Source organism: Equus asinus, chromosome 2 (assembly GCF_041296235.1).
Source record: "Equus asinus isolate D_3611 breed Donkey chromosome 2, EquAss-T2T_v2, whole genome shotgun sequence".
Taxonomy (NCBI): Eukaryota; Metazoa; Chordata; class Mammalia; order Perissodactyla; family Equidae; genus Equus; species Equus asinus.
In genome coordinates, this window is record NC_091791.1 from 153,691,721 (window position 1) to 153,713,183 (window position 21,463).

The following is a 21,463-nucleotide window of genomic DNA, read 5'->3' on the forward strand; positions in this document are numbered from 1 at the left end:
GCTGACTGAACAAGAAATATCCCTGCGCGCTCGAACTGCCTGGACCCCATCCTGTTCAGTTATTTGACAGAGATGGTGGCTGTGTAAATCCAGAGAGCCTCGGAGCAGGCTGCCCCTTGTGGTTAGGGTGGGCTTCTTCTGAGATGGCTCCCGGGTAAGGCGCCTTTTCCAGGTAAGAAGTGGTCTTCTCTTAGAGGCAGCCTCACTCCCGAGTCATTTTCCTCCCCTGCAGTGCATTTGCAAGATACCCCAACGGAGTGGTCGTGCACTACTTCTGTTCCAAAGAGGTAAACCCAGCTGACACCTGAGCCAAGCCTGCCAAGGCTTCCGCAGATGGACGGCTCGGCTATCCCAGAGAGGGGACGGAGCACCAGCCTTAGGAATCGGGGGCTGCTGACACACCAGGTGTCTCCCCATTTGGACGCTGTTGGCCACCTTGTGCCCTGGAACATCTCTGAATTAATCAGACTCGTGGTCTGGTGTTGCCAGCTTTTTAATAGAAAAAGAGATTAGTTATACCTTCTATACCATTACGTTGCAGGCCGTTCCAGAGAATTTCATACCTGCGTGGACAGGAGGAGATGGGGAAGGGCGCCGTCTTCTGTGCATACCAGTCACCTAAATAAGGAAACTGTCTCAAGTGTTTGTAACCCCAGGGCTGTTTCTGCAGCGATTTCTGTTAAGGAACCTGCAGGACTTTGCAGAGCCCTCAGCACAGCTGAGTCCTGTGCGAGGAGGGCAGGGTGGAGCGCCTCTGCTGCAGAGGCCTCACTCCCTTGGGAATGATGGTCATCGCTCCATAGTCACTGTCCCTGTGTCCCCCCAGGAGTCTCCCTAGGAGTCTCTTTATATTCAGTCTCTTCTTTCTCACTATTTATTTTCTTCCCTTATCTTCCCTCACTGCTTCACCCAGGCTTTCGCTCCCATTTTCCTGACACTGAGACTAATATCTTATACAAAGTAGAGTGAGAAGCAAGAGGAAGTGTGTTCTAAGAGTACGTTGGTAATTGGGGGTCAGGTATGTTGTAAATAGATCCTCCTTGGACTGTACGCTCTATGCCTGGGAGTTCAGGAGAGTGACCTTCTCCGTCCCCTCAGGGCCAAGTGTGGGGTAGCTCTGAGGAGGGACCGCAGTGGGTGTGTGACCTCTTGGGCTGACTCCGCAGAGGCTCCTGCTTTGGTTCACCCAGCAGCCACCCAGGGCAGGTTGGTTTAGTCTCTGTGAGCCGCGGGCTTCCTGCTTTGACACCTTTCCCTTTCCAGCCATGTCACCCACTGCCTTCCAGCGCAGCCTGGCCATCCTTCTCCAGCCTTGCTCGGCAGGGGTTGGAGGGTTGCGTTGGGTGGATGTCTGCTGCACACAGGGCACGATCAGACCAGGATCTGACAGTGACGTGATGGCTGGCATGCTTGTGAGGTGCTTGGGGATAGTGGAGGTGCTGCAGGAGCAGGAGCAGCAGCGTGTGGGTTGATGACAACTCACCGCCAAATCCGTCAAGCTCTTGTGTGTTGGGGGAGGTCCTGCTTCCCACAGGGCACCCTAGAGGCGCACAGGAGTGTCTGGCCCTGCAGGCTCAGGACACACAGGGAGAGTGGCCCTGCATCCTGTCCTCCGTGGGGTTTGGCAGACTCACAGTCCTGTTGTCTCAGTGTCTTTAACGAGTAGTGAGGGTGGGTGATGGTGCCGAATACTGACACTGTTTGAGTGGCTTGTCCTTGACATGCCATGCTCCTGTTTAAACTGTAGCACCATGCTATGCGGGGCCTGTGTCGTAGACCGACTTGCTGGTGGTGTAGACTAGGCTGCTCCCAGGCACGCTCACCGTGGAGGGTCTTGGAGTGCCGTCAGCATCGCTCACCAAGCCAGGGGACGCTGCTCAGGTTTGGAGGCCAAGGGAGTCCTTCACAAGAACCATGTCCCAACTGGCCGCACCCGCCCACAAGAAGCAGTGCCGCCCTGTGAGGGTCCCGTTTGCGCTTTGGGAGCAGCAGGAAGATGGTCAGACCAGCCCTCTACTGTCCAGCAGAAAACTCGCCCTACCGCGCGAGCCCTCCTCCCTGGCCTGCTGTGTTTGTGGTTTCCATTCGCACTACCTTGTGGCACATGTGTTTGAAGCAATAGGATAAAGAATGTGTGTGTTCTTCCTTCTGGAATACATAAACAACCCAGCTTTTCCAAACTCCGCTCTTCCTTCCCTAGACGCTCTCTGCCCTCTGTGGAGGTATGGAGAAGGCTGGAGATGAAAGCTCTGTAATGAGGACTGATGAGGATCTCTCATAATAAACGTTATGAAGTAAGAAACCAAGCCTATTTGGGTCTCTTTTTTCCCCCTTCCTGTGGGATTTCATGAAAATAACAATGAGAGGATAATAATTTAGCTAAGAATTGGGGAGAATAAGTCAATTAGTGACTAAGAAAAAAAAATCACTATAGCACTTCTGTCATACATGTCTTGATGTGTGCCACCCTGTGCACCCAGTGTGTCTGGTGGCTGATGTATTGACAGCACAGATATAGAACATTTCCAGCAGTGCCATTTCTCCTGGACACACTGGAACGCTAGCTAATTCATTGTTTCCCCCTTCACTTCACATGTTAGGGCCTTGTGCCTCTTCCGGCATCTCATAATGACTGGGAGGGTCATGGAATTGGAATTGAGTGACCCAGGGATGTTTAAGAAGTGGAGAAGTGCTGGTCCACTTCAGCCAGCTCCAAAAAGGTGACTTGGTCCTTCTGTGCCCCACTCTTGAGCCATCTGTGGTTATCCTGAGTTTTCTCTGAGATGAAAACGTCTGGAACTAAGAGGCATGGCTATATTGAGACGCAGGGCAGATGACTCCCTGGAGAGAGTGGTACAGCCCAGAAAGCACTTCAGTCAGGAGCACTGGACTGCAGACCGGCTCTGCTCCCAGCCAGCTCTGTGTCCCCCCTCAGGCTCCACTGGTGTGGATCTGTGGGTCCTGTACACATTGCACACAGATGACCAAGGGAGTTGGACTCTGGCATTTCTGAGACCTCAGCACAGAATTCATGCTCCAAATTAAGCAGAAACAAGCCCTCACTTTGGGGCCAGGCCAATGGGAGTCACATCCCCTTTTTTTCTGGGTGTTACTGGTCTGAACTTGCCTACCGGGTTCATTTTGGAGTTGAATCACCTCTTTTGGATGTTGTTTTTTAGTCTCCACCTCGGGCCTTGGGGAGGAGAGTGGAGATGACTGGCTCTTGGTTGAGGAAGAGAAATGTGTCTCCTCACCGCTTGCTGCTCTAGACATCCTTTCTTCTTCTGGAGACTGTGCCTGTCTCGGTCACATAGATAGTCGTGGTCCACAGAAAAGGGGGCATCACATACCACCTGTAGCCTAAGCCTTACAGGGGTCAAAGGAGGGCTCTCTAAAGCCCTTATCTCTAGTAGCTTCAGGATAGGCAGACCTGCTTTTTACCTGCTGTTATCCATACCACCTGGCCGTATCCCTGCCTCTGCACCTGGACCATCTGGATATTTCCACTGATCCAGGGAGCGGGCCTGGGCAGAAGCCACAGGGAGTCATGGGGCTGTGGATTTCTTCGGGATATGGATGGGCCCTCCTCACCTTTGGTTCTAGGCCCTAGTGCAGGTCTGGCACACAGCAGGCGCTCAGTGTTTGGAGAATAAATGAGGAGGCCACAAGAGGTTAGAAAGACCTTTGAGTCCAGATGAAACCAAACCACAGATTTCCGTGTTTCTGCTGAAGAACCATGGGGAAGGTGGGACTTGAAAGGTGGTTAGTTTTAGGCTTTTTGGACAGCTAGGGACGAGTCTCCTGATGCAGCACTTCTCAGCTGCTGTTCCCTGGGTCAGCTGTGTCAGCATTGTCTAGATGGCTCGTTGGAAATGTGAACACCTGGGTTCTACCCACACACACTAAATCAAATCATCTAGGGGTGAGGCTCAGCTATTTTCCATAAGCAGCCCAATAATAACCATGAGCTGGATTTGGGAACCAGAGTGCCAGTTCCTTATCCTCTTGGAGAGGGACTGAAGTGCCTCCTGCCTGAGGAAATTGGGCTCCAGTCACTTCGTGGAGCCATCAAACCCCACCTCCAGCCCCAAGGGGCCACCCAGCTCTGAGTCCTTAGAAGAGCAGGCAGCTCCACCCTCCGCGCTCCAGCGCCACCTGTCAGACCAGAGCTAGCAGAGAGTGTAGCCAGAGGACAGCAGGGTGGCTCTGGAAAACCTCCTGCTGGAACTGGCTGCCTGACCATGCTCTGGGCGCTCTGGCCAAGGTGGCTGGCAGGCAAGGGGCTGCCCCTCCTGGGGGCAGTGCTGTTGCGGAAGAGAGAGAAGAGGGAACCTCAGTGGAGGCAATGGCGGGTAAAGTACCTGATCTTACCTGGGAGGTGTGGGTGGAGGAGTCCTGGGAGCACAGTCCCTCTGAAGACTGAGACCAGCCCCAGGATTGGGTTTTGATCTGGCCTGGGACCGATTTGCTCCAGCCAACCTGGCGGAGCTGAAGTTAGAAAGGTTGGCCATGACCTTGGCTTTTGAAAATAATCCCCCTAATGAGAAGGGGAGGTCATATGACACTTGCAGCTGGTTGGTTTTGCCCAGAATACCCTCGCCTGGCTGTACAGTCCACCAGGGGGAAGGAATAAAACACTTGCTGGGATTTTGAGGGCATTGCCTCCCTCCCAGGAGGCTACAGTCTGCTATTATCGCTCCTGAGCTGAAGCTGCAGCCTGCTTAGTGACTTGTCAGACCAGTACAAGCTGGGTGACGCTCGTTTCCTTTTGCCTGCCTGCCGCCTCCTAGGCGGTCTAACCTTTGTCAGGGAGCCAGTGGGTGTGGTCTATCACAGCTTTCTCTTCTAATAATTCATCTCCTTCAGTACATTACTCCAGCTCTCCCTTCAGCTCTCAAGCTACAGCAGCGGCACTGTAGTCTGAGGGGAGCTGCAAGTCTGTGGTGCATAAAAACCATAATTAGTAAAAATGGCTGTGTGTATTAAGCTTTTATGCTAGGCACTTTGTACAACTTCTCATTTACAACTCACCACAACCCCATGAGATTATCATTACAACCCCCGTTTTGTACATAGGGAAACTGGAGCACAGGGAACTCAAGGTACTTGTCTGAGGCCATTCACCTAGTCCAGGGCGGAGCTTAGATCTGAACCCAGCCCAACGGATTCCAGGGTTCAGACTCATCACCATTGTGCAGCACGCCGAACGCCTGGGCCCTGCCAAGGCCTCACAGGTCCTTGGCACTGCGACATCAGTGCTGCTGGGCCAGGCTGCTGCTCTGTAATGGGACGAGGGACACCTGAGCTGGGCAGTGCTACCGGGAGATCGGGCCTGACACCCAGCTTCCTGGCCCTGAGCCCCCGGAGTTCTGTTGTTTCAGCGGGAAACCCACCCATACTATGACCTCCAGGTGAAGGTGCTGAGGGCCAGAAATATCCAAGGCACTGATCTGTGTGAGTGACCCTCAATTCTACCTTTTCTCCCCTTCCTTTCTCTGGGGCTGCCCCAGAGCTCAGCAGAGGCTGGCCCAGAGAGTGTGTGTGTTTGGCGTAGGGAGGAGGGGCCGGTGCTGACTGTGGAGGGAGGCCTCCAGACTGCAGCCCTGGGGCAGGCAGGCAGGCAGGGATGAGAGGAGCACTGTGCAGACCAAGGACTCCTCCTTGGGTCTAGGAAGTGGAGCAGTGCCAGCCTGGGTGAGCCTGCTGTTGCCAGAAGTCAACATCTGCTCTCCAGGAGCTTTCCATGCCAATGCTCACTCTGGGAGGGGAGTTTGTTGCCCGAATCAGGCTGTTTCTGGGAATTGCTCAGTGGTCTGTGCTGCCACATGATCTTTTCAATTGGCTGCTGCAGGATTTTTCCATTCAGTTGAATGGGAGGTCAAGGACATCGGCTCTCCCAGAATTCCGTCCCTCCGCCCCACGTGGGCAGCCTGCTCCTTCCCCTCCCACCCTAGCCTCCTTGGGGCACCCTTTTCAGCAATAAGAGCCAGAGGCTGAGGACCCCTCCCCCATCCCACCTGCAGTGTCCAAGCCTGACTGCTACGTGCAACTGTGGCTGCCCACAGCATCCCCCAGCCGGGCCCAGACAAGGATGGTGGCAAACTGCAGGGACCCCGAGTGGAACGAGACCTTCCACTACCGGATCCATGGCGCTGTGAAGGTGAGGACCAGCCAGGGTACAGGTGCCTGAGGGAGAGGCTCCTCCAGGGTGTCCGCCCTCCTGCCCTGCCTCAGCTCCCACCTCCTCCTGCCCTATCCCCATCCCCAGAATGTCCTGGAACTCACCCTCTATGACAAGGATGTCTTGGACAGCAACCAGCTCTCCCTGCTGCTGTTTGACCTGAGGAGCCTCAAGCCCGGCCAACCCCACAGACACACCTTTCTACTCAACCGCCAGGTGAGCCACCCCACCTGTGCCAGCAACGAGCCAAACTCAAGGAGAGGAGGCCCCGCGCAGGGCACTGAAGTTGGGCCTCCCAGTTAGCACAGGCCAGGCCTCCAGGACAGACCCTCCTCCATCCTGCAGCACTGACCCTACCAACTTCTTCCCTGTGTGAAGCCAACATGTGAGCTCCTGGAGCGCAGAGCTCTTTGTCCCGGTCACTGCTGAGTCCTCAGTGTCTAGAACAGCATCCAGCACACAGTTTTGAATGGATGTAGCTCTTCGTGGCGATGCCACTGCCCCCCTGTGCCCATGGGAAGCCACAACAACAGTGTCCTCTTCCAGTCACGGAGCTAAGCAGGGCTGGGGTGCAGGGACGGCCCCTGGGACTTTCAGAGCTCTTTGAAAACACCCTTGCTCCTTCCATATAGGATTCACAGGAGCTGGAGGTGGAATTTGTTCTGGAGAACAGGTGAGTCCAGGTGGAGCCTATGTCTTCCCATTTATCCTGAGACTCATGGACAGCTCCCAGTTGTCAGTCACCGGGTCCTACCCTGGCCTGGCCTGAGAGGGAACGTCCTGGTCTTAATGCCCATTGCAGTGTTGGCCAACAGGTCTGCCCCCATCCCCAAACACTGCCGTGCTCCCATGCTCTTCCAGCTGGTTTGGTCACATTATTACAGTAACAGCCATCTCAAGGGGACCAAATGTCCCATGAGCCTCTCATCCTTTGCAGTCAGGTGCCTGCGTCTGAAGTCATCACCAATGGGGTCTTGGTGGTAAGTAGGAAGGCCAGCTTGGGGCTGCCCAGGGCTGGGGGACAGTGAAGAGTCCATGATTGAGCCCATCACACCCACTTGCCTCTGAAGGACATTCAACATCTCCTCAGAGGGCAGATTTGCTGGGGAGGCATCTCAGGGAGGAAGGGCAAGAAGCTGCCTCACCTGTGTGGACAGCCCAGAAGCCAGGCTTTCTACTTTGTGCACAGCACATTTCTTAATTGGGACCCTGGCTGCTGACACTGCCGAAGGAGCCACTATCAGGGCCGCTTACCTCCTCCCCCTTTTCCACCAGGGGCCCCTTACTCTGCAATGGGGGGCTGCTACAGAAGACCCTGCCCATAAGGCACAGGCCCTGAGAAGGTTGTTACCCGGACCCTGCCCCAGATACCCCTCCCTCCCTCCCCTCCTCCATCCTGGTTCGGGTGCTGTGCAGGGCCTGTGGATTGTCTGGCTCCCACAGGCCTCTGATTTCCTCAGGCTCAGCCCTGTCTGAGAATCAAGGGTACCCTCCGGGGAGCTGAAACAGCCCCACATCGAGAGTATGGTAAGTCTGTCCAGGGACCTTGGTCTTGCCTTCTCTCCTGGGCGGGCTGGGAGCTGCTGATTTCAAGAAGATGAGTCTGGGGAAGAAACTTCTTAATTTTACACTGCTTAAAGCTGACCAAGGATGGAACGGATTGCCTCTGGAAGTAGAGAATTTCCTGTCCCTGGAAGTATTCAAGCATAGAGGTTGTATCAGTCCAACTCCAGCTCTACACAAAACACCAGTAAAATCTCAGTGGCAGACAACAGGGAGCGTTCATTTAGCTCACACGTCTGGTGGTCAGCTGGGGCTTGACTTGTCTAGGCTGGACTTAGTGGGAGTGAGCTGGCTCTGCTCCATGTGTCCCTCCTCCACCTTCTGTGACCAGCGGTCTAGCCTGGGCATGTCCTTCAGGCATCAGCAGAGGCACAAGAGAGCAAGCCCAAATGAGCAAGTGCTTTTCTAGCCTTTGGTCACATCACGGCCACTAAGTAACATTTCATTAGCCAAAACAGGTCCCTGGGCTGACCCTAAAGTTGGAGGGCAGGGAATGTGGCCGGCCTCTTTAGTGGCAGGAGCCAAAGTCACGTGGCAAAGAGGGAGCATTCCAGAAGTGAAGAACTGGGGCCATTGGTGCAGTCTGCAACAGAGGACAGCCATTCAGGAGGGGGGTCCAGATGTGGGAGAGGAGGCTGTGTGACAGCTAAGGTCCTGCAGACACTGAGTCTTAGTCTGTGGGATGAGTGCCACCCAGGTAACAGTGTGCACTTACTCTGAGCCAGGCACTGTGCAGAGCATTTTACATGTGTTTTATCTTTTAATCCTCATTACAACCCCATAAAGTAGGCCCGTACAATCTTTATCCTCTTTTAATTCATGAGATCCAGGCTCAAAGAAGAAACTTGATTAAGGCCACGCAGCCAATAAGTGGCAGAGCCGGGACCAAATCCTGCTCTGTGATGCTCTGGGGCCGTTGGCTGTGTCCAGCACAGATTCTGTTGTTTCTGACTATAAGCAGCAGAAATCAGTGTCAGTCATAAACCATGGTGTGAAAGACATCTCACTTTCCTTGTTTTCTCTAATCCCCTCCCACCCCGGGGTGATGTCAAGTCTCCGGGTCTCATTTAGTGCCTAGGAGGGCACGGAGGGAGAGGGATTCCATTTGGACTCTGGTCCTGAGGCGTCTGCCGTCCTGGACTCTTTGGGTATCTGTTGCTCTAAGCCGTATTTGGGGTCTGGGGCTCTGTTGTGAGGCTGTCTGAGATCCCCCTGCATGGGTGTCACACAGCCGTTTCTCTCTGAGGTCCTTCCTCCTCCACAGAAAGCTGCTAGGAATGGGGCCCTGCTGCTCCTGGGCCCGCAGGCCTCTCTCCTCACCTCCTCCCAGCCTGGCCTCACCTTCTAGCCTGGGCTGGCCCTCCCCAGCTCCTCCAAGCCACCTATTCTCTCTGTGCCATGAACCCACTTCTTCCTTTTACCCCTCTGCAAACCCTCTCTGTTCTCCCAAGGCCTTACACTCTGGAAGCAAAGGCCAGAACAGCTTGTGGCCTAGTTGTTTTCTCTTTGGCCACAAACCTCCCCCAAGGCGATGAATACAGAACTTGAATGAGGGCAAGAGATGGGAGAATACAGGTTGAAAACTGGTAATTAATGTAATACTATATGATAATTACAATATTAAAATTATTATAGAATTATATTTTATAGACTTAACATAATCATCTCAAAATCATCGGCCCCATAAGCCATGGGCAGGGGGCCCTCTCCCTCCTTGGCTTTCCCCCTCCCCAGGTTTCCAGTTCTGACTAGGGCAAGTTGTAGGACCCTGAGTGTCCTTCATGATGCCTTTGCTGTGGGTCATAGTGCCAGAGAGGGCACAGGGTGATGAGGTGGCATTTCCAAGGGGAAGGGAAGGGGAGGTCCTGCTCGGGGTGCTGCCATCATGAGCCACCCCTGTCCCCCGCTCTCGACCACTCACCTGGGTGTTCACCTGGGCCCTCTGCTCCCAGGCTCGAGGCAGATTCGGCTGGCATTGCCCGGGGCCTACGAGAAGCCACAGCTCCTGCCCGTGCAGCCTCCTGTGGGGGCGGGCCTCCCAGCCACCTTTACCTTCCACGTGAATCCCGTGCCCAGCTCCAGGCTGAATGTGGAGCTGCAGGAGAAACTCACGGTCCTGCAGGTGAGCGAGCTCAGAGCCTGGGAGGGGGTGGGTGATAGAATCAGTCCAGCCAGGAGGAATGCTCCAGGGCCACTCCAGAGACACATTTTCCTCCCCTCTGGAGGGCTCCTTGGGTGTTTTCTTCTCTGCAGAGTGACCAGAGTGCGGAGCTGGAGGCCCAGACCAGCAAGCTGGACAAGGGGAGCATCCTGCTCTCCTCTCTGGCCCAAGGCCAGGAGGAACAGCGTTTCGTGGCCCTGGGGGAGGTAAGTCTCTGTCTGGGCACCTGCGGGACCCCTGCCTGCTCTGTGACCACCAAAAAAGTTCTGGAGGAGGGGCCCAAAAGGGGGTCAAGATCAGGCCAGTCAGGAGCTCAGCCTTGGCATCCACATCTGAGTCAGTTACTAGAGCAACAGGGCTTGTGGGTGGGAGAATCCAGCTGTGTGCTCAGGCGCGGGACTGCTGTCTCTTTCAGGGCCAGGAGGTGGCTCTGAGTGTGAAGGCAGATCTGAGGTGAGGAAGGCTCTTGGGCTGGGCTGGAAATGTGGGGGCTCTGCTGCCTACGTGGCTCAGCCCAGGCGGTGGGGGCGTATCTGGTTCGGGTGGGGTCTCTCTGAGGGGTTCCACATAGTGTGGGTCTGCTCCTGTAAAACATGAGCTTGGCCCGAGGCTCTCCTCCACTGAACAGTCACGCAGCACCCCACCCCCACCCCGCCTGAGGTAGCTCTGGGGACCTTGACCTGCGCCTCGGCTTTGGTCTCTGTGACGGGGAACAGGAGTTTCTGGACAAGAGGAAGCCCATCGTGTCCAGGGCCCTGCAGCAGGCGCTGGGACTGAGCCAGGCTCCTGACAGTGGCCAGGTATGGAATGGAGGAGCCGCTGGGACAGATCCAGCCTCTTCCCTTGAGAGGACTGTGTGGGCAAGAGGTGACAGGAAGACTGGAGGAAGGAGGCAGGCCAGTTTGCCTGGGCCGATGGGCACAGTCGGGAGAACATGTATCGGATTATATCGGACCCCGTCTATAAGGAGGGCTGGACAGCCCTGGCCAGGCGAGCTCCGTCAGTCTGCTCGGGCTGCCTTAACAGAACACCACAGACTGGCGGCTTAAACAACAGACATTTATTTTCTTACCTGGAGGCTAGAAGTTCCAGATCAAGGTGCCATCAGGGTTGCTTTCTGGTGAGGCCTCTCTTCCTGACTTGGAGATGGCCACCTTCTTGCTGTGTCCTCACTTGGCCTTTCCTCTGTGTGCAGGGGGGTGGGAGGTCTCACTTCCTCTTCTTACTAGGACACCAGTCCCATTGGATTAAGGCCCCACCGTTATGACCTCACATAACCAAAGTACCTCCTTGTTAGGCCCCTTCTCCAAATACAGTCACCCTGGGGCTTCAGTATATGAATTTTGGGGGAACGCAATTCAGTCCATAACAGTAGACAAAGGGATTTAGAAGTGGAGGGTGCACGGGAGCTTGTGGCTGGGAGGCAGGAGGAAAGGCAGGGCTGAGGGGGAGACCTGAGGGAAATCAGAAACAAGTTTGTGGCTTCCTCCTGGCTGCAAGTGTCCTTGCATAATTCATTGCTGGGAGGAGCTGTCCTGTGCATTGTAGGATGCAGGCGGAGGGTAAAGAGGACACAGACCCTGCCCACAGGGAGCTCCGTCTCCTCCAGCGCTCTGAAGGGTTGGTGCCCTTGCTGGGCAGTGGCCAGGGAGCAGATTTTCAAAACAGGAGGACAGGGAAAGGAACCAAAAGTCTGGGGTGGAATGAGCCAGACCTTCGTGGAAAAGCTGAGCAGCCAAAAAGCTTGAAGTCTGATCCCACCAGGCACTTCTGTTCCGGAAGAGACATCTGGGCATCTCTCATGTCCAGGCTCTCAGGTCGAGGCTGCTTGGTGGTCTTTGTCACTTTAGCTCAGTGGCTCTCAATGGGGGGCAATTTCACCCCCCACCCCTACCCAGGGGGCATTTGTCAGTGTTTAGAGACATGTTTTATTTCATGACTTGGGAAGGGGGAATGGGAGGGCGATGCTACTGGCATCTACTGGGTAGAGGTCGGGAATGCTGCTAAACATCCTACAACATACAGGACAGCTCCTCACAACAGTGAATTATCTGGTCCAAAATTATCAGTAGTGCCAAGATTGAGAAAGCCTGCTTAAGCTGTTTTGGGTGAATCCAATACAACTTCCAGGTACCTACTTTCCTGGTATAGTGGGTAAGAGCCATCTCTGGAGCTGTACTGCTTCGGTTTGCTAGCCCATCACTTACTGACTGTACGATTGTGGGCACATTATCTAAACTTCCTGGGCCTCAGTTTCCTCATCTGTAAAATGGGCATCTCATTGGGTTGCTGTGAGGATTCAATGAGGTAATACATGTAAGGCTCTTAGATCAATGTCCAACATTACAAGCAATAATAGCTAAATGACAGTGGTGGTGGATGTGATGATTCTTATGTGCCCAGGTGCCTGTGGTGGCTGTGCTGGGTTCAGGAGGCGGAACCCGAGCCATGTCTTCCCTGTATGGCAGCCTGGCGGGGCTGCAGGAGCTCGGCCTGCTGGACACTGTGACCTACCTGAGTGGGGTGTCTGGGTCCACCTGGTAAGTGAGGTCGGGGCAGGGCACAGAGTAAAAGAGAGCGTTGAAGGATATGACCTGGTAAGCTGGTGGAGTCCCTCAGGGGGAGCTGGGATCCTGCCTCCAAGGGAGTTAGGAGGGACAGGAAGGAACTGAGTCCCCAGGGTCCCCCTGAGCTGGTGGTGCAGGGCAGTGGGTGCAGGTGATGAGGGAGGAAGGGTCACGCACGGACATCTGCATCCCCCTTCACTTGCTGCACTTCCCTGCCCCTGACTGCCGGATTCCCTCTGTGCCCAGGTGCATCTCCACACTCTACAAGGACCCAGCCTGGTCCCAGGTGAGCTTGCAGGGCCCCATTGAGCGTGCCCAGGCTCGGGTCTGCAGCAGTAAGATGGGGGCAATGTCCAAGGAGCGCCTACAATACTACATCCAGGAACTGGGGACCCGGGAAAGCAGCGGCCACCGCGTTTCCCTCATCGACCTCTGGGGCCTTCTCATTGAGTATTTCCTGTTCCAGGAGGTAAGAGAAGAGCAGGTAATAAACAGACATGGTGCTTTTCCATCCTGCGCCGCCAGCTCTTAGTTCTGCCTTAGCCACTAGGCTACGATCTGAGATTTGCAAAGCTTTCCCTGAGGTCTGCACTCCCTGGGGGCACGAGGTGAGATTCCTGGGTGGGCTGATGCTTCATCTTTCCTGCCTCCTAACCTCAGGGGACGGAGAGGCTGGTCTGCAGTTCTCAGGTCTGTCTGCATATTAGAGCCACCTGTACAGCTTTCCAAACACATCCACGCCTGGGCCCCCACTTCCAGCGATGCTGATTTTGATTGGTCAAGGGTAGAGCCCTAGTACAGGTGCGTTTTGAAAACGTCCCAAAAGATTCAAACTGCAGCTGAGGCAGAACACCCCTGGCACCTGTTGGCCAAGCGGCCATGACTCACGCCGCCTGGTGGCCGATTCTAGAACTGTAGGCCCGGCATGAGCTGGGAGATGAGATTCAGAGCTGAGTCAGGTTCTCAGCCCTTGGGGGCCTGTCCCACTGGTGCATGGCTATCAGTTGTGAATGTATATCACAAGTGACTTCTCATTTCTAAGACAAGAATCCACGTTTTCCAGTGATTTGCTTTCTAAAGGATGTAGACTGGATTTTCAGTTACTCCTTTAAAAATGTCACTCTGATATGCTCTCTTGAATGGGAAAGAAGCGGGGAGAGTGTTCCCAACACCCCTGGAATTGCACAAGACCCACAGTGGCCTTACCTCTGCTGCAGCCTAAAGCCTGTCCTTTACAGAGCTGTCCCTAGAGCGGTGACCTTGGCAACCGCAGTCTCTTGTTGGCATGCAACACCGAGCAGGGTGCCGGGCCTCAGGCCAAGGAAACTCCAAAAGGCCAAGGTGCCCCACTTCTTTCCTGCCCAGGAAAACCCTGCCAAGCTATCTGATCAGCAGGAGGCTGTCAGCCAGGGCCAGAACCCTTACTCCATCTACGCCAGCGTCAATGTCCGCACCAACATCAGCGGGGAAGACTTTGCAGGTGCCTGGGTGTGGGGACCTAGGAAGCAGGTGGAGGTGATGGTTGGCAGGAGGGTGTAAGAGGCCAGGCTATCAGGCTACAGATGGAAGCCTTGGAGCACAGTGGGGTTACTGCCTCCTGTTCTCGGCAACGCAAAGATTCCTGCTCAGGCACAGGGGCCAGGGGGACCCTGGGGTCCTGGTGGGAATCCCATGGTGATATTCCCTGCTCTCTGGGCCCTCAGAGTGGTGCGAGTTCACCCCCCATGAGGTTGGCTTCCCCAAGTATGGGGCTTATGTGCCTACCGAGCTCTTCGGCTCCGAGTTCTTCATGGGGCGACTGCTGCAGCTCCGGCCCGAACCCCGGATCTGCTACCTGCAGGGTGAGTCTAGGCTGGAAGGCTGGGGATGGGGCAGGCACCCGGCCGGGCCCTCATGTGGGGTGGAGGAGTTGTGAGGGCCCAGACCTCACCTTTCTCCTTAGGCGTGTGGGGCAGCGCCTTCGCAGCCAGCCTGGATGAGATCTTCCTGAAGATGGCCGGCTCGGGCCTCGGCTTCCTAGACTGGCACAGAGGCACTGTGAACATCACAGGTGAGGATGGGGACCCTGAGCCTCCCGTCAGACCTCTCTCCAGCTGTAGAACCCTGGCAGAGGCATGGAGAACGAGGAGGGGTCAGAGAGGGACCTGGCTGTCCCTGGGGTTCAGGGAAGTCCTGAGGAGATGACTTCTAGTGTAGGGTCTCCAGACGCCCAGAGGCCTGCAGAGGCAGTGTGGGGTGGGAGTGGGAGGCTGGGGGAGGACCTACATCAGAAAACCCAGGCAAGTGGGAGAGCTCTGTGCTGAGGCTGTGCCTTTGAGTTCTCTACTTTGGGCTCCAATTAGGTCAACTCAGCCCAGGACCACTGGGCTTCCGGCTGATATTCTGTCCACACTCCTCAGGGCTTCCCTTCATCCTGCTCCTTAAATGGCCTCTGAGCTCCCAGCTGCGTGGAATACCTCTCCCACCTTTCTTCCCTGAATAACTTTTCTGAGCTCTTAAGATTCAGCTCAGACATCGTTCTGTCAGAGGTCTTCTCTGTTCCACTCCTTCCCTCCAGGCGGATTGAGGGTCTGACCACCAAGGTCTCATAGGACCCTCTGCACACCCCATCATTGTCCTGACCTTGGGGCATTGTTATGGTTTATTCTCTCCTTATGTGACTCTCTCCTAAGTAGGCATGAGTCCTGGAGGCCCAGGGCTGGGCCGTAGTCACCTTTGCATCCCTCATGCCCAGCACAGAGCCCGGCACGTAGTATCTGCTCATTGGGCATTTGATGAATGACATTCTAATTGGAAGTTGTACATACAACCTTATTTTTAAAAGGGTTGGAAATAAATTATTGTTTAATAATGGCAATGCCATAGGCAACTTTCAAAACATGGGGAACATGAAAGAAAAAGCCATTTCAAAGGAGTTCTGGGAAGCAATGGTCAGAGGCCTGGGAGGTGGATTGGGGAAGGAGACAGAGGGGCTCCCCTGAGCCCCAAGGGCCGCTGGACCATGGAGGGCATAACTTCCTACCATGTTCCGCCCTCCCTTCCCCCGCAGATGACTGCCACAGGCTCCAGCTGCACGACCCCACGCGGCTGCGCACGAGGCTCTTCACCCCACAGGGGCCCTTCTCCCAGGCTGTGCTGGACATATTCACCTCCCGCTTCACCGCAGCGGAGAACTTTAACTTCATGCGGGGCCTCTGCCTGCACAAGGACTACGTAGCCAGCAGGGAGTTCGTGGCCTGGAAAGGTGGGTGCTGCTCTGGGTGGGGACCCCTTGCTCCTGTGCCTCTGGTTCACTGGGACCAGTGCCAACTTTTGACCCAGGGTTTGGGGTGTGGGCTCCTCTTGCCCAGGGGCTGACTGAAGGGCTGTGGTGACAGGCAGGGCCAGGGACTGGGGTGGGAGACCCCGTGGCTGTCAGAGATGGGGAGAAGGAGAGACCTCTACAGAGAGGGGCATTCCCAGTGCGAAGAGAAGAGGGTCGCTATGAAGAATTTGTCCCCCTGCAGATGTGCACCTGGACGCCTTCCCCAACCAGCTCACGCCCATGCGGGACTGCCTGTGCCTGGTGGACGGGGGCTTTGCCATCAACTCTCCGTTCCCACTGAGCCTGCGGCCACAGAGAGCCGTGGACCTCATTCTGTCCTTCGACTACTCCCTGGACGCCCCTTTTGAGGTTAGGTGGGGAGGAGATCTCTGCTGACAGCCTGGCTGGGGGTGCGGGGCTTGCCCTGCGTGGGAGGCCTGGGCACTAAGCTGCGGGCAGGGTGCCGTGTGCACGCAGTCGGCAGCACTGGCCCCCGACTTGGAGGAGGTGGATTGCTGAGGCTGTGGGTGGGAGTGGGAGTCATCGAGAGAGGAGGCCAAAGAGGGTCCTCAGGAGTCTTCCATCCTGCTGAAGAGAGGACCCTGTCCTGGACCTGCCCTTTCCTGCTGGGATTCCTTCCTCCCATCTGAGCCTGGGTCTGGGTCTGCTGTCCCTTTGTTACTATGCTAACAACGGAGCCATCATGGTCCAGCAGGATCTCTAGCAGTGGCTCCCTCAAACCCCGTGGGCTCGTGGACAGGTTCCACTCTCCGGATGTGGGCTATGGTTGTGCTGCTGGGCCAGCCCTTCCCTCTTTGGCTTCTTCCTCCTCCTCCTGGGTACCCTGAGAGCTTTAGATGATGGAAGAACCTCGTCCAACGGGACCTTCTACAATCACTGGGTCTTAGTCTTGTAAAATTGAGATCGGCTCTCCCACAGGGAGCAGGGAGGGGGCAGGGCAGGGAGGCAGAGGGTAGCCCTGAGGGGAATGGCAGTGGGAATGCGGGTGCGGTAGGCACTGCCCCTCGATTATTGTTTATCTGTTGTAAACAACGACCCCACTAGAGAGTTAGTCTCATTCTTATTTACAAATGAGGAAACTGGCTCGGAAGGCGAAATTCATCACAGCCTTATTTTACGAATAAGGAAAGGTGATGTCTGCCTGAAGTCACTCGGCTAGCAGGAGGCAGAGCTTGTGTTGAACCCTGCACCTGTGTGAGTCCAGGCGGGCTCAGAGCTTGCCTGCCTGCCCAGGTCTTACAAATGACAGAGAAGTACTGCCTGGACCGGGGCATCCCGTTCCCCAGGATCGAGGTGCTCCCTGAGGACTTGGCAGACCCCTGTGAGTGCTATCTGTTTGCCAAGGCTGAGGACCCCCACTCGCCAATCGTGCTGCACTTTCCCCTTGTCAACCGTACCTTCCGCACACATCTGGCCCCAGGTGAGGGGAAGCCCTGGGCCTGGGTCTGGCCCACAGATCCCTAGGGTGGTGGTGGGATGCAGGGCTGAGAGTGGACCCCATCACTGTGCCGAAGCATGCCTCTTGGAGGGCCTGAGCTGGCCACTGCACCCTCTGCTCCCTGGCTTTGGGGTTCGCACAGGCCCAGCTCCTCCTGATGGGCAAGAGAGCTGAGACAGGAACCCAAACAGGACCCACTTGGAAGCAGCCGGATGTCCTGGGGGCAAGGGAGGCTTCTGGGCTGGCAGCTCCCAGCTGGCTCCACAGAGCACCCTAGCCTGGCCTCTCCTGCACACCCCACCCACAGGTGTGGAGCGACAAACAGCTGAGGAGAAGGACTGCGGGAACTTTGTCATCAACGGGCCAGACACTCCCTATGGCATGATGAACTTCACCTATGAGCCCAATGAGTTCCATCGGCTGGTGGCCCTGAGCCGATACAACGTTTTGAACAATGCGGAGACCGTGAGGCATGCCCTCCGGCTGGCTCTGGACCGGCGACAGGCTGGGGCCAGGGCTGGAGGCTGACCCAGGCTGGAGTGGACTGCGACAGAGGAGGCACCGTGGGGCTCCAGGCCAGGGCTTGGTAGAAGGAGGAGTGGTGGACTCTGGGGGGCTTCTGCTTCCCATCTCACCAGGACCTGCCTTGAGGGCCCCAGGCCCCAGAAAGCTCCTGCAGAATCGCAACTTGAACTTGGGGCAGGGTCCTTCTTGTATGTGTTTCTGGGAGAAGACAGGACAGTGTGTCTCTCCAGAGGCCCTTGGGGATGTAGGGCAGAGTTGGCAGTGTTCATGGCACATTGGAGTGTGTGGAAAGTCCGGCAACCATCTAGCCTCAGGGCCCACCCCAAACACAGAAGGACCCCAGAGGGCCCAGGTCTCAGACTCTAACCAGAACGGTGAGAGCTGAGGTGCAGTTTCCTCTCCTGAAACTGAGACCAGAAGCAAAGATGTACCCATCCGACCCACACTTCCTACAAATGGCACTTCTGCCAGCCTGACACCACCCACCCCAACTCCTGGATGCAGAGCTGAGTGCTGTCAAGAATAAAGGGGGCCCTCCTGGGTTGCCAGTCTGGGTTGCTAACTTCATCATCCTGCCACTAACTCTCCTTGGCCTTCTGGCCTCCCCTGTCCCTCCCTGCCGCCCCCCACCCTGCTCTGCTCAGCCTCCTGAAGGCTGTGGAACCATGGCCCCACCTGGCCGTGCTCCAGCTGGCGGGTGTGCACATTGTCTCCCTGCTAATTACCATGGTTCGCTCTTTAAGCTTGGGCCACATTCTCTTGTCATGTGTACAGCCTCCACCTCATGCGAATAATCTCACCATCCCGGAAGCTAAATGGGTGTCTCCAGAGGGCGCATCTGTTTATCAGGGGGCAGTGTGGAGGTATGCCTAGTATGGGTGTGTGTGTGTGTCCCTGGTGAGGGCAGGGCCAGGGAGCACCTGTCTGTTGGCCATGGATGGGCAGTGGTGGAGGGAGCCTGGCTGGGAACTCGGAGGCCTGGGTTCCCGTCTCTTTCTCAGACACGTCTGGCTGGCTGGGCAATCTGCCTGTTTCTCGTCTCCCCTGACCCACCTGGGACCCTCCGACACCTGGACTCTCCAGCGTGGGCAGATTTTTGATCTGTGCAGAGGGGATCCACTCTGTCCAGGCTTGGTCTGGGGTTCCCCAGGCCCTCTCCTGCCCCGGCCGTTGGCCTCTGCAGTCTTGTTCTCCTCACCCCTGCCCCAGCCCAGTGCTGCGCCACCTGGGCCCTGGAACACTGTCTCCTGCTGCCCCCACCACCAGGAGTGCTCTCGTTGGCTGCCTCCACCTCCCCAGTCAAGCATGCTCTCCAGCACCAAAGTCATAATTCCTCTCTCAATCAGGGACACACTACTGTCCTGACTACGCTGGGAAGAAGACCGTAGTTCTGGCTCCCAGCTGGGAGGAGGGTGGCTAGATCTCAGGCTGGGCCTGGCCTTGGGACCCTCAGGCCTCCAGCTGGACATGAGTGGTGAGGGCTTGGAAAGCCAGGCCTCAAAAGGGCCAGTGCTCTTAGCTGGCACGGGATGGGGGCAACTTGGTTCTCTCCTGCCTCCTCACCATTGCTGCCCGTCGGAGGTCACCACTACCCCTGCTTCTTGGCTCAGCAGTGAGAGCTTTCCTTCGGGGCAGCCCCAGGCTGGCCCCTGAGCTCTTGTTATGGCCACTGTCACCACCACTGCTGTGCCCGCCACCATCAGTAACTTGTTTATTAGAACCTTCACAGAGTTCATAACTTACAACTTCTAGAGTTCTTAGAACTTGGAACTCATAGGGTTCACAGAGTTCTTAGACCTTCCTGGGGCTCAAAACCTAGAATCTTCAGCCAGTCTGTCTTTGATGCCTCACACAGCTCCCCCGCTGTCTGGCCCCTGAAAAGTGAGCCCCCCTCAAAGGCAGAGAGTTTTGTCTTTCTGTTCACGGCTGTTTTCTCAGTGCTCAGAACAGTGGCTGGTGCACAGTAGAAGCTCAGTCAGTACTTGACGAATGAATGAAATCCTACCTTCTGAAGAGATGGATCATCACCTACCAACTGTGGAAAGTGTCTAACACTCTTCTCCAGGGGTTCTTACCCATTTGGACCTTTTCAAAAAGCTGATGAAAGCCACGGACCCTCTCCCAAGAAAAATGCACATACATGTGAAACGTTCCACACAACAAGGTCTCTGCTTCACTTTGTGATCACCACCCCCAGGCCATGGCGGCTGGTGTTTGCCCTCCTGGGCCAGCAGGTCTTGTGAGGGAAGCAGGCATGTGGGCTTGTGCAGAGCTGGTAGGCACCTATTTCTCAGAGAAGTATGAGAAACGCCACTGTGGCTCGGATTAAGTTTGGGAAGACATGATGGGACAAGGGTGAAGACAAGGAAGGGGGAGGCTGGTCCAGTGCTGTAGCCAAGAAATTGATCGACAGATGCAGGGGTGACCTCAGCCAGGGAATGAGAGAACATCACCAAGATTGCATCTGGGAGCCAACCAGAGTGAGGAGTTGGGGGTCAAATATGACCTGGCCAGTTTGGCTCCTGTTTCTAGGTGAGGAGGGATCTGAGTCTATTTCTACTCCATTTCTACCCCAATTCCAACCCTTGCCCAAGATGGCTGGAAGTAAATTTGAGGGTCCTGAATGTGACTGGGTTGGAGGGATTTGGCCAGAACACAGCTGTAATCTTGGGTCCTTCTGAGGCTGGGTAGAAACTCAGGAGTAGGGGCTTCATTCCTTAACTTGTCAGAGTCCCTCATCATCCAAGGGAAGAAAAAGTGTGGCCACCAAGGCTGCCACATATAGCTGCACGGGGCACAGGTTGTACACTGCACAACTCCAAGGGGGTGCCATTCATATGAACTGATGGTGTGAATTTGCCCCGTGGAGTTGTACCACATGGCAACCCTGGGACCACAGTCTTAGTTGAGGGAGTGTGAGGGTAGAGGCTGGTTCCAATATTAGGCCCCTGGCTTCTTCAGACACATCTGCAGGCATTCACAAGAATATCAGGCAGAAAAAAGAAAGAGGGGAGGGGAGGAGGGGAAGAAGGAAGGAAGGAGGGAGCAAGGGAAAGAGAGAAGAAAGAGAAGCGTCCTCTCCATTCCTTGGATGATGGAGCACTGGGAGGTGGCTGGAGTATTGGCAGGAGCTGGTTGGTATGGGTGCAGCCCCACCTTCTCCGGAGCTCAGGCCAGCAGCTCGTTGTCTCATGGCTGTTCCACTCTTGCTGAGAGTTTAAACGAATGCTCCCTCATTTCAGATGGAGCTGTTCTTGGAGGGGGGAAAGGAGGGCTGCATAACCCTGCATGCACCCATTCCCCGCCTCCAACTACAGGGGGTGAAAATCTACAGGACATAGAACAAACAGGGTGGGGGACCCAGGACTTTGCTCCAAGCAGGAGAGAGGAGGTGTCCTGCGAGTTAGGGACGCTAGTCGCCACTGGAGTTCCAGGGTGGGGATGAATTTTTTTCCTATTAGGACAACTGAGGCACGGAAAATATCAAGCAAATTAAGGGCCCACACATGTTAAAAGCCATTTACTTTAGTCAGATTTTGGTTTTGAAAAAATATAAGAGAAAGGCCGTTTAATTAGACCTTTTAAAAGTCTAATTGCCAACGCTGGCTGGAGAGCTTTGGAAAGTAAGGAGGCAGGGTGAGGGGAAGATCAGGGACAGATAAAGAGGGGGAGGTATGAGCGAGGCAGCGGAGAATAGACAGAG

The 21,463-nt window shown here is 55.5% G+C and overlaps 2 protein-coding genes across 11 annotated transcripts in view; both read left to right on the forward strand.

Moving 5' to 3' along the window:
- Positions 1 to 2,154, forward strand: part of VPS39 (VPS39 subunit of HOPS complex) — a 41,488-nt gene extending 39,334 nt beyond the window's left edge. For all 4 annotated transcript variants that reach the window (XM_014857319.3, XM_070503089.1, XM_070503074.1 and 1 more), the window contains one exon: positions 233 to 2,154. In XM_014857319.3, the coding sequence (XP_014712805.1) occupies positions 233 to 308 (76 nt within the window). In that variant the 3' untranslated portion in view covers positions 309 to 2,154. The remainder of the gene's footprint in view (positions 1 to 232) is intronic.
- A 2-nt stretch (positions 2,155 to 2,156) lies between these two features.
- PLA2G4F (phospholipase A2 group IVF) lies at positions 2,157 to 18,303 on the forward strand. 7 transcript variants are annotated; one of them, XM_070503113.1, is made up of 20 exons: positions 2,157 to 2,294; positions 5,382 to 5,454; positions 6,024 to 6,160; positions 6,269 to 6,397; positions 6,814 to 6,854; positions 7,119 to 7,161; positions 7,642 to 7,708; positions 9,697 to 9,866; positions 9,998 to 10,111; positions 10,321 to 10,358; positions 10,570 to 10,705; positions 12,309 to 12,445; positions 12,719 to 12,941; positions 13,838 to 13,952; positions 14,176 to 14,313; positions 14,415 to 14,522; positions 15,522 to 15,716; positions 15,979 to 16,145; positions 17,031 to 17,217; positions 17,543 to 18,303. In XM_070503113.1, the coding sequence occupies exons 1-20, from the start codon at positions 2,265 to 2,267 to the stop codon at positions 17,761 to 17,763; spliced, it is 2,469 nt and encodes an 822-aa protein (XP_070359214.1). In that variant the 5' UTR covers positions 2,157 to 2,264; the 3' UTR covers positions 17,764 to 18,303. The 7 variants fall into 7 exon arrangements, with proteins under 7 accessions (XP_070359214.1, XP_070359217.1, XP_070359245.1 ...); XM_070503116.1 differs by having other exon boundaries at positions 6,066 to 6,160; XM_070503107.1 differs by lacking the exon at positions 2,157 to 2,294 and adding an exon at positions 4,133 to 4,352 and having other exon boundaries at positions 6,066 to 6,160.
- Positions 18,304 to 21,463: the final 3,160 nt, after the last annotated feature.

What these genes read in the sequence shown, in the direction of transcription:
- PLA2G4F (XM_014857321.3), top strand. Translation starts at nt 4,242, where the DNA reads ATGCTCTGGGCGCTCTGGCCAAGGTGGCTGGCAGGCAAGGGGCTGCCC. An exon ending in TATCCAAGGCACTGATCTGT is followed by an intron (nt 5,455 to 6,023) that starts GTGAGTGACCCT and finishes TCCCACCTGCAG; the next exon opens with TGTCCAAGCCTGACTGCTAC. An exon ending in TCACCAATGGGGTCTTGGTG is followed by an intron (nt 7,162 to 7,641) that starts GTAAGTAGGAAG and finishes TGATTTCCTCAG; the next exon opens with GCTCAGCCCTGTCTGAGAAT.